We start from the raw sequence: 11719 nt of genomic DNA, 5'->3' as shown, positions 1-11719 counted from the left end.
GGGGGGGGGGGCATGTTGGGAGAAAGCATGTGGGTGTTTGGGTATCAGGTGCTAACAGCTGGCTCTTCTCTCATGCCGCACCACTTCTCACAGCTCATGAAGCCACTTTTGTGGGTTGTCACAGGGACACAGAGGAAAGTACCAGGTTGTTTCTATAAGGCGTTTCTTTGCTAATACGGTATACAGAAGGGTTTTTGCAGAGAATGTTCTCCACCTAGCCCTGTCCCCAGACACATGCAGAAGCAGGTTTATGATGGGTAATCCCATTGCTTGGCACTTGCCTGATTTGCTGGTCCCCATAGCCAGCCTGAAAAGATAAAGACAACTTCTGTGGCCACTTCATTGCTGGATGGTGATCTGCTTCATATTGGCACATCCAGATTCAAGTATCCTCACTGGTGTGGCTGACCCTGTGATAAGTAGCACTTTAAGGAGGTGGCCAGAAGTTACGCTGCATGGACAAGATGAACATTGTGGGATGGATGGCCTTTCTCATCTCTGAGATTTAGGCTCTCTGTGCTAGGAACGCAGGCACTTACCCCACGCTTGGCTACGTGGCGGTGACACTGAACTCTGCCTCTGCCCGGTGGGTTGGAGCTGACGCTGTCTGTCTCTAGGTTTCAGTGCTGTTTGCCGGGCAGCACATCTCAAAGAGCCCATTTGAAGTGAATGTTGACAAAGCCCAGGGAGATGCGAGCAAAGTAACAGCAAAGGGACCGGGACTGGAGGCGACAGGCAACATTGCCAATAAGCCTACCTACTTTGACCTCTACACAGCAGGTAAGCAGGATGAATGAGTGTCAAAATCCTGTAGCTTCCCCAAGTGTGAGGAGAACCTAAGCCTTGGAGGAATAAGCAAACTGAAAAATGAATGAGGATGTGCAGCCCCATCAACTTCAGAGGTGAAATAATAGCCAAGGTGCTCTGGAGGCTTCAGCTATGTGTGAAACATTTGAAGCATGGAGCTAAGCTGGGGAAGGAAAGCATTAAGCATTACCCAGAAATTTGCCATGAACTTGCTGAATGGCAGCAGGCAAGTTCCTGGCTGGTTTCTTTCCCCAGCTCATTTTAAAAAGGAATGTGAAATGCCCACCTCTGAAGGATGAACTGTGAGTAAACTGTAAATGCTTAATGTGTTCTGTATTTAGCTTTACAGAAAGAGTTTGTTGCAGTGCTACTTTGGTTCATACTTCAATGATGAACTGGTTTCAACCTCTATTGTAATTATTAGAGGGCTACTATCTTCATGAGGGCATCTCTATCACATGACTTATTGCCTGTTAGGCCAATGCTGTAGCCTAGAGGAACGAGTCAATAAGATGCTACAAATGCTAATTCATTTAGAACAATGAGAAACTACTTAGGGCAGTTACTTGAAGTATTTAAACACCAAAATATGCTGAGTAGCATATATTAAATTGCCTTCTGCCTGAGGGTGCTTAGAAATAAAATTAAATGTGGTTATAGTGAGGGGAAGTGTTATGTTCAGCCTCTAATTGGGAGAGGGAGTAGTCTGAATCATGTAAAGACATGTCTGGCCCCTGAAAGTGTCTGGAAGACTGTTTTTGTTGCATGATGAGTTGAATAAAATGTGAGAAGAGCAGGTGTCTGAACAAAAGTGAATACGTGTAGTCCAGCAGAGAAGGATCCCTGTCCAGACCAGCATGCACATTGAGCAAGCTCTTAATCTAAACCCCTTCAAAGCTTGAGAGATTGAATGGACTGATAAAGTTGTAGGTTAGTCTGTGACAGAGGTGCTGCAGAGTGGTAGCAGTAGGGTAATCAGGCTATATGTGTGTTCAGTACTGGAATACCCTGTGGCTGGATCAGCAGAGCCCTGTCGATTTGATGGCTTCATGGAGTTGCCACCATCCTGTCTTGCCCTCTCCCCTCTTGAATGACTGGTTGCTGTCAGCAGAAGCTGAACATTTAGGCTGTGCCTAGAAATGGTAGCAGAGGACAGCTGGCTGAGATCCAAAATGTAGTGCATGTTGCTGTGGGGAAGCCAAGGTTTAGCTGGTCTTGTTTCCTTTGCAGGTGCCGGTGTGGGTGACGTGAATGTGGAAGTGGAGGATCCTCAGGGGAGAAGCCTTCCTGAAGTTGCAGTAGAAGACAAAGGCAACCAAGTCTACCGTTGCACCTATAAACCTGTTCAAGCTGGTCCTCACATTGTCAAAGTGACTTTTGCTGGGGAGACAATTCCCAAAACTCCTTGTGCTGTTCTTGTCGGAGAGGGTATGCTTTTTTAAAAGTGCACCTAAACGTAGATGGCCACTTTTCTCTTTGATATGATCACAGAATATGCTTGGATCTTTCCTTGGGCATTCTCTGTACCTTTCAACATCTTGCACCTGATTCAGTGGGTCACTTGAGGATTCACAGGGTAAAACAGTGCTCTCTAACAGTAATATGGCTTTTGTTGCTAGAGTTTCCTTTCTGCCTAGATCTCTGAATGTTAAGCTCCCCTTTGTATTTTTTTGAAGTGTTTTATGCAGCTATGCAGTGTCTTGCAGTTTTCCACCTTTGTTCCTCAAATGACTATATTTACTGTTTTCCTCCTTAACTGACACCTAACTTGCTTTCTGTTCCATCCTTACGTGCTCCTATGCTTTTAGATCTCTGCTCATCTCTCCTGAGCTACCCTCCATTTGTGGAATTTTGGACTTCACTGCTAATGGCTTCATAGTTGGTAAGAGGTGTGCAGGATGCTTCGTCATGTTTGCTTTTTGTAAGCTTCTAGCCTGCAGCTTGTTCTGGCCAAAAGGGTTTTAGGTTTTGTTGGGGTTGGGGAAGAAAGTTGCAAGCAAACTGAAGCGGTGTCTGATCTAGTCAGTGAAACTGGCTTAACCACAAGCTGCCTGACTCAGTTGTGTAAGGGCACTGCGAGCCATTCCCACCCCACGTTGGGCACGCTCCTGTATTGTGCCACCAAGTTTTCGGAGCTAGCAGATGGCACGCAATCTTTGCTTACACCCTGCGGTGTAGGATGCAGAGCAATGCTGGCTGTTGCAGGGGTGAGGGTAAAACTTTTAAGCTATTGAAATGAGTTAAAACCTAATGAGCTGCTTGGCAGACTTGTGCTCCTGCTGTCAGCACAGCGTGTTTTGGGGAAATGCATGTTGGGTTTACAGTGCCGGGAAGCTGTGGTTATTTGTAAGTCTCTTCAAACCCTTTAGGTCTCTGGAGTTGAAGACCACGTGATAACTGGGATTGTGTAACGAAAACTGTTCATAAGTGCACGTTACTTATGTATGTAGCCACTCTGCAGGCCTGGAGAAGCACTTTGAGTAAAAGGGTCATATGTAACCTACTGACCCTACCCGTGGCTGCTTTGGTCTGCAGAGGGCTTGGTGGCTTTGCTTCTGAAAATATGAACTGTGACAAGCAGGGGGGGTTTGATGTGACATCTCTTAGCAAAGCACGTGCAGAACTCGGCTTTGCTAATAGTCGTTATTCCAGTCATGTGCTTCTGAAAGAACAGCTAAATAATGCTGTTCACTGGGGCTTATGTGCAAAGGGAAACTTCACCCCATGCTGCAGTGTGCCTTTCAGTGTGAAAGGCACAGCATGAAGATTGTGCCCAGTATGGTGAATATCTATGTGATAGCTGTGTAAAAGTTTTCTGTTGATAACTGGCATCAAATTGGAAAGCAACAGGGCTTCAGCATTTGCTTTCATTCTAAAAGATGGCCCTTGTAGGGGGTCAGCATTGCCTGTGTGCACCAAACAGTACTGCCCAAAAGCCATGGGACATAGACAACGGCTGGGCAGACTCCTGTCTGTCTGCCTTAATGCTGTAACATTGAAACTTGTGCTGAAAGCTAAGCTGTGGTCGTCCTGAGTCAACATTAAACTAAAGGTTGTTCCGGGCTGGCTAGGCTATGTGTATGTTGAGAATCAAAGAAGGTATTGATGTCTGAAATTCCCTTGCAGCCTGCAATCCGAATGCGTGTCGTGCCACTGGAAGAGGTCTGCAGCCCAAGGGCGTCCGCATGAGGGAAACGGCTGACTTCAAGGTTGATACAAGAGCAGCAGGGAGTGGAGATCTCGGAGTGACTATAAAGGGACCAAGTGAGTGTTTGGGTGAATTCGTGCTGTGGATGTATTTTGGAGAAGAGGGGGAAGTGAAGACTGAAAAAGAGGACTGGTAAGGAGATGGTGGCCTGATGGAACTGCTGGGATTTGTATCACCATAAAAAGCCAAATTTCAGAAGGATTTTCTGATGCTTTGTATCTAGTGAGAAGGTTTCAGTCTGCAGGGTGGGGTAAGATTACACCTGGTTTTAGGTCTCTCCATTTTAATGCATATCAGTTAGCAAAACAGAAAATCTGTCTGCCTGCCATGGCCTCCAAGCTTTATGGATTTGCATTGCATCTTCATCTGATCTGTGGGAGCAAGTCATGCTCCAGTTGTTGGCAGGGTAAAAATCCTTTTCTTGTCAAGCTAGAAATGGCTCAGTGCAGCCCTCCTGGCAGTACTAGATGCTTGGGCACAGAGCAGGGGAGAAGAGGGTCGAGGGAACCTGTAGGCTTAGATGGCGACCTTCGGCCAGGAGCCGTCCCCAGGTCCTTTGCTGTGTCCTGAGCCCTGGATGTGGCCCCCTGTCTGGACCACGGCAGGCTGGGGCGATGGCAGGGCCGGCAGCCGCTGGCCCTTGCAGCAGGCTCCTGAGGCTGCCAGCACAAGTGGCTGGGCTGCTGCTCCCGGGGAGCTGCTGTGCTCATGTTGTACTTGTGATCCAGCCACCTCCCCCCGGGCTGGGACGGTATTAAAAGGTGCATTGTATTGCCTTCACCTCCTCCACACGCACAGTGCTCTGACTGTGTGGCTTAATGCGGTTAGGGGGGAAAAAAAGCAACAGACGTATCGATGTAAATTTTAGCATATTAAGCTTTTCTCCCTAAATTCTTCATCTTGAAGAAAATGAAAAGTAGGCATTCCCTGCATATTTGTGGTTGCAAAGTCTGACAAATGTTAAGCTTTTTTGTTTTAACATATGACATGCATCATACTGCAGACTAAGAAAATAAAACACAAGGGAACCTATTAAGTCTGGTAACTTAAAATACTTTCTGCTGTATTTCTTCTGGAAGTGTTTGCTGTCTTTGTCCTAGAGGGCAACTAGAACTAACTTCCCTTATAACATGACCTTTTTTCTTTTTTTTTCTGGTGGAAGAAATTTATTCTTGCAAGCTAAAATAAATACTAGAAAACATGAACTTGTCTTGAGTAATTGACGGCAGGATGGAAGCTGTTAAGTTTAATGCTGAACTGATCTTTCAACAGAGGGCTTGGAGGAGTTGGTGAAACAAAAAGGCTTTATGGATGGTGTATATGCATTTGAATATTATCCAGCTACCCCGGGGAAGTATGTTGTCATGATTACATGGGGTGGGCACAACATCCCCAAAAGGTGAGTTAGAAGTAGCTTTTCTGGATATTTTTGTGCCCTTCAGTGGGTTGTGAAGTTGGTGGGCTTTTAAAGCAGTGCTGACCTTTGAAGAAACTCTGTGGGGGACAAAGTTAGTGGCAAGCAGTTGCTGTGACAGTTTATCTACAGCCTCTTTTAGGGCTGCAGTGGATTATATTGAGAAAGCTTTGAAGGGTGGTTTGCATCAGTCTTGCTAAACCTGAAATGATGAGTACAAAACCCAGTAAACCTTGGTGGATCATGCAGCTTGGACTTCTCTGTGACTTTTTGAATGAATCTGTTATTTTAGTGTCCAGAGCCTACAGCAAGCAGTGCAGGCCAAGTATTTGACACTGGGGATTTGTGGTGCAAGATATAAGCATGTGATGTGTTGGATGACCTCTCTGCTAGAAAGACAGGCTGCTGGGCACTGTGCCACCACATGATAGCATCTATTAATTTGGGAAACCCAATGTAAAGCCTCATTAAAATGCCTGGGGAAAAACATGGATGCTGTATTTATCCTCATTTCTAATCCCATGCTTTGTTTTTCTCTTGTAGTCCTTTTGAAGTTCAAGTGGGTCATGAAGCAGGTCCTCAGAAAGTGCGAGCCTGGGGGCCAGGACTGCATGAGGGGATTGTGGGCAAATCGGCTGACTTCGTGGTAGAATCCATTGGCACAGAAGTTGGCTCTCTTGGTATGTTACTTTGCTTAGTTTGCCTGAAATATTTATATGTTGCAATGGTAGCAAGAACTCATGAGAAACAATAGCTTTCCCAGCAGTATAGAAACTTGTCTGTAAGATGGTTTTGGTCTAAACACAAACTTATATCAAAGGCAATTCCTAGAGACAGGAATGTGTGTGACTGGGGAGTGTTAATCTGTGGCTTTGTGGGATGAGATCCAGAAGAGAATGGTAGATTTTCTCCTATATTGCTGGAGAAGGGTGATAGAGAGCATCAGACATAGCTATGGCTAATAAAAAGCAGTTTGGGGAAGTGATGTTGAATTAGCAGCCACCACAAACCTAACATGAGGAACCCACTTGTTCCTTTTTCAGGCTTTGCCATAGAAGGCCCTTCTCAGGCCAAAATTGAGTGTGATGACAAGAACGATGGCTCATGTGATGTGAAGTATTGGCCCAAAGAGCCTGGTGAATATGCTGTGCACATCATGTGTGATGATGAGGACATAAAAGACAGCCCTTACATGGCCTTCATCCGACCGGCTTCAGGAGACTTCAATGCAGATAAGGTAGTGTGTGAGAGTTCACCCATATAACTACAATAGAAATGTTTCTGAAGGCTTCTGGTAACAGACTTGACTCTTAACTGCCTCTACTTAAAGCTCTCAATTTGCCATGCTCCAGTCAGGTATTACTCAGCTTTTTCTAATAACACTGTTGTGGTTTTGATTTAATGTAATGAAAACTTGCTGAATTAGTTCAAATTCTCAGCTTTCACACGAGCCTCTGCTTGTATTCCATGCTTCATAGGTTTTGTGGGAAGGGGAAGGTCTTTAGAAATAAATCACTTAATTTTGCTACTCTTTCTGAACTGCAAGCTAAGACTCTTGGGGTGTGTTTTTAGGTGAAGGCTTATGGCCCAGGCTTGGAGAGGACTGGCTGTATAGTGAACAATCCTGCTGAGTTCACAGTTGAAACCAAGGACGCTGGGAAAGCACCTCTGAAGATGTATGCACAGGTAAAAAGCCAAGGCAGCTATGTGAAACTTCAGCAGAAGGGCTTTAATACTGATGAGAAAAATGCCTTAAGTATTTCTACTCACTTATACACCACGTAATTCTGGACATGTGTAATTCTCTCAAAGCTCTGTGCTTTGATCTGTGTAATGTAGTCAGGCAACAAACCTAACTCAAGACAAGGTGACTTCTCCCTGCCGTATGAAATACATGGCTTTGCTTCCTTACTTGGAGTGTCCTCAGCAAAGCAAGCTGTAATTTCCTGGAGTTGTTGTTTGGAAGCACCTCAAGTGTCTCTGACTTTGAATTTCAAGCAAGCTTGTTAAAATATGTTGTAGGATGGTGTTAGCATGAACAAGTGTTAGATGAGAAAGACTTGCCAGGAGTGTAATTTGCATATTTCTTCAGTATTTCTGAGCTGCAGTTTCTAGGGGAAAAAACCCTCACATTTTGGCACGGTCTTGGGCTGTTCAAACTATACAAACATTTTTAAAGTATCTGAACCTTCTGCTTGTATTACTGCTTTTTAGGATGGAGAAGGAAACCCTATCGATATCCAGATGAAAAGCAAGCCTGATGGTGTGTTTGCTTGTTCCTATGTGCCAGTCAAACCAATCAAACATACAATTTCTGTTGTCTGGGGAGGAGCCAATGTACCCCATAGCCCATTTAGGGTAAGTACAGAGACAGATATTACTAGTCCTAGCCAAGCAGGACATTCATGCTCGCAACTACTTGTCATTACAACTAGACGATAAAACCCTTCTGTGAGCTTCAAGGAGGTGTGCCGTTCCCCTCCCTTTTTTTTTAAGAATCTGTCCACTTGAAAAAAGCTTTCTGTTTTTACAAGCTCACATGCCGGAGGTCTCCTGTCAGTCCAGCTGCAGTTGGGGGAGTTGGGGCAATTGACTCTTACCTTGGTACTGTTCTCCTGTAGCCTCTGTCCAGGCAACACACTGACTTGACTGATCTTGAGCATGACATACATGTGTGATTCTGACCCTTGTGAATCTGTGTAGGTCCTTATAGGTCAAGGGAGTCATCCTCAGAAAGTGAAAGTGTTTGGACCTGGTGTTGAGAGAACTGGCCTGAAAGCAAACGAGCCGACCCACTTCACTGTTGACTGCACAGATGCAGGAGAAGGTAAAGGCAGGCTGGGCTGTTGCTGTGGTATCAGAACCATAGGTCATGCAAGGATGGGGATTCTGTACTGTTTCATGCTGGTTTTTCTTGTTTCATTGAAAGACCTTGGAAGCAGAACATTGCAAGGAATTGCAATGTGATCTGTTACATCAATTAATGTGGTGACCTGAACAACTACTGGAAATGGGAATGTGCTGACTGTGTGGCTAGCAATGTCTCTACCATCCAGTAGCAAAACCTCCATCTGCTGTTCTTAGGTGATGTCAGTGTTGGAATTAAATGTGATGCTCGTGTGGTCAGCGATGAGGAAGAAGACATAGATTTTGACATCATCCACAATGCTAATGATACGTTCACAGTGAAATATGCACCACCTGCTGCTGGGCGCTACACGATTAAAGTGCTTTTTGCAGGAGAGGTTTGTAATCTTCATTTTACAGCCTGATGTTTCTAGAGTCTGTTTCTGCTCTTTGATCATTGAGCACGTGCCAGTTGACAGCTGGTTGTGGCAGTTTACAGCTGGCTCCTTCCGTTTCAGCTCACATGCACTATGTCTGGTCACTGTTTCTAAAAACACTTTTGTAGTACTTGAAGGTACACAAATGAGAGGGGTTGGCTGGAGACACTGAAGTTTAAGTATGTGATGTTTTGAGCTGACATAAAGAGAGTGGTCTCAGTGATAGGTCAAAGCTGCTTTCTAAAGGATAGAAGACCTAAGTGACTCTCCAAGGAAAATGGAATAAAAATAACTTTTCCTTAAAAAGAAAAAAAACACGAGAGTGCCCCCTGCAAACTGTCCAACTCTTAACTTTGCCCTAGGCTTTGAGTGATACTATTTGGTAAGGCAGGGCAGAGTGTTTGAGGTGAAATTTTATTCAAGATGGTGCTGGAGTTAAAGCAGAAGAATCTTAAAGTTATTATCTGTCTAGTTTTGGCTAGTGCCGAGTGATGTGGTTATGTTTAGAGCTGTGTTTCTGTTGCAGGAAATTCCTGCCAGCCCGTTCAGAGTTAAAGTGGACCCCTCACACGATGCCAGCAAAGTGAAAGCTGAAGGACCTGGGCTGAACAAAACTGGTGAGAGCTGGGTTGAGATGGTGTGGACAGTGCTGGACCATGAGGAGCTGTTGTGGGGTAGCCACTGCCTGGCTGAGCATTGCTGGGATGCAGCAATCCAGTCCTGGTACAGTGGGGTGGGATGCCAGGCTATTGGGAACGACACATTTCCCTTGGCATTTTGCTTGACTGGGTTTCGTAGGTACCGAATGCTTCTTGGGAAGAGTTTCTGTGTGCAAGCTCTGCATCAATTAGAATTAACATTTTTCTTCAGGTGTGGAAAATGGCAAACCAACGCACTTCACAGTGTTCACCAAGGGAGCTGGTAAAGCACCGCTGGATGTGCAGTTCAGCAGCCCAGTGCCAGGAGAGGTGGTAGCAGATCTGGATATCATTGACAACTATGACTATTCCCACACTGTTAGGTACACTCCAATACAGCAGGTAGGTCCAACTCCTGTAGGAGTACAAGGGTGTATGGCTTGTGTTGCTGTAGTGCCATGACCTCCCTCCCTGGTACCCATGCCCAAAGGAATGAGCAGATAAAACTTGCCTGGGTGTCCTGTTCCCCAGGATCCCTAAAGCCTGCAGGACAGTTGGGATTGGAAAGCAGCAGTGCGGTTTTCTGGTGTAGTTATTGATAGCTTGTCACTGTTTTCTGGGAACCAGAGAGATACCAAGCCAGTAATGCACAGCTCATGTTGTTATTCCACACCTTATCAGTTGAAGAGAAAAGGTGATGAACCTTCCCAGCATCTGAAATGGAGCTGGCTGCTGCACCAGCTGCTCTGGGCTGCCATGGACCTGCAAAGTCAGGGCTGTGGTCTGTCACCTCTCAGCAAGCTGCTGATGTCAAAGGAGCTTTAGTGCAAACCAGAGCAGGGACAGAAAGCACAACGTTTGGGTGGTGGTGCAGCAGCTCCCTAGTAGGAAGGTGAGTGAGTTGGTGCTGAGGAGGGAAGCTGGGCTGCAGATTAAACATCAAAGTGTTTTTCTGTATTTGAGGTTTACCCCTGGGTTGGGAAGAAATTCAGTCTAACTCATTTTGGTTCACAGACGGATGCTTCTTAGCAATACCATTAAAGAACTGAATGTGGAAACTGCTAATAACCAGAAATATTTTTCCTTATACTGTGCTTGCGTGTTTGTAAAGGGCCATTAAATGCCAGAATGCAAAAATCTCATGTATTTCTGAAGACATAGGTGCTGTAGTGCTGAAATGAAAGCATGTTGCTGCTATTGTCCTGCTGAACAAACACATAAGCTACTCAATCATCTGCACCAGCTTCCTTGAATGTAGCTCTATAAAAGCAGATTGATATGGAGGACTGCAGCATTATTTATCTGATAATGCTGGATTAGTGTTCTTGGAAGCACCACAGAGCTAGCATTTGGTTTTGGGTAAGGCAGTTGCATGATCAGGATGTGGCTGACATGCCTGTTTAGAGAAGCTTTTGCTTGTTCAGTCAAGGTTGGTGTGCAGGAGGGAGCAAAGTCATCTGAACTCCATGCATGTGCGTGTGAGCCGTACCAGATTGCTGTGTTTCACGTGAAAATCAGTGATGAAACAAGCTAGGATGCCCAAACCAGGTTTCTTCCTTGGATCTCCTATCTGGAGAAGATGTTCACAGATAGCAGTGACAGGAAAGCAATGGTTAAAAAGACGGGATAAAAATAGACTGCTCAATAATTAGATCAACCTTGTTGTCCCTCCAGGCTGTGAGCACTTAGGTCGTTCCTGGACCCTGTCATTCTTGGGTTTGTAAGCAGTAGTGTACAAATGAGTGTCTGGACTCTTCAGAGATGGGGGAGGATGGACTAGGTAGTTAAATTCTTGAGGGGCCGCGTCAGCAGCAGAGGAGCCTTGGTTTAACGCTGTTTACTCAGCCTTATCTATCTCACGGTGTTGCTACAGCTACCCATGTATGTGTTTTCTAAAAACAACCAAGAATAATCATGGAAGCTATTCACTAGCTTGTGTGAAATATCCATGATTATTTCACTTGGGAGCTGAACTGGCCAAGAATGAAAAGTAAGCAAACAGTGAATATAGTTAAAATATGAACTGCGGTAGGAGAGAATAAAAGGAGCACACATCGTGGGCTGGAACTTGCCATGGCTGTGCAGTATTCCAGCCAAAATACACAAGAGCATTAATCTTTCTGACTTGTAGAGCTTAAAACCCTGGTATTTCAGATGCTGTAATAATACTGCCTCTTTGCAGGCTTGGCTTTGGCCTGGCCTCTCTGTGCAGTGGAAGGGGATACCTGGTCTGGAGCACTGGGACATTCATTCAGCTGTCAGGCCTGAGCCGGAGGTTTTGCCAGGCAGCTTGAATATAGTCTAATTAAATACTGGAAAGAACTGTCTTTTTCTCTTTTCCTGCATTAAATAAAAAACATCTAATACT

General features: G+C 45.1%; 1 protein-coding gene across 6 annotated transcripts in view; it reads left to right on the top strand.

Moving 5' to 3' along the window:
• Nucleotides 1–11719, top strand: part of FLNB (filamin B) — a 48763-nt gene that overhangs the window by 6654 nt on the left and 30390 nt on the right. For 5 of the 6 annotated variants that reach the window (XM_026857268.1, XM_026857267.1, XM_026857265.1 and 2 more), the window contains exons 6-17: nucleotides 618–780; nucleotides 2038–2235; nucleotides 3934–4071; nucleotides 5288–5414; nucleotides 5973–6109; nucleotides 6473–6666; nucleotides 7002–7115; nucleotides 7644–7787; nucleotides 8133–8256; nucleotides 8514–8674; nucleotides 9240–9330; nucleotides 9584–9753. In XM_026857268.1, the coding sequence (XP_026713069.1) occupies nucleotides 618–780; nucleotides 2038–2235; nucleotides 3934–4071; nucleotides 5288–5414; nucleotides 5973–6109; nucleotides 6473–6666; nucleotides 7002–7115; nucleotides 7644–7787; nucleotides 8133–8256; nucleotides 8514–8674; nucleotides 9240–9330; nucleotides 9584–9753 (1761 nt within the window). Of the gene's footprint in view, nucleotides 1–617; nucleotides 781–2037; nucleotides 2236–2621; nucleotides 2690–3933; nucleotides 4072–5287; nucleotides 5415–5972; nucleotides 6110–6472; nucleotides 6667–7001; nucleotides 7116–7643; nucleotides 7788–8132; nucleotides 8257–8513; nucleotides 8675–9239; nucleotides 9331–9583; nucleotides 9754–11719 lie in introns of those variants that run through there. The other variant, XM_026857269.1, reaches the window with a different exon arrangement.

Source organism: Athene cunicularia, assembly GCF_003259725.1.
Source record: "Athene cunicularia isolate RWA chromosome 12 unlocalized genomic scaffold, athCun1 chr12_part1, whole genome shotgun sequence".
NCBI lineage: Eukaryota > Metazoa > Chordata > Aves > Strigiformes > Strigidae > Athene > Athene cunicularia.
Note: the sequence above shows the minus strand (reverse complement) of the source record. Positions and strands in the feature narration are given on the sequence as shown.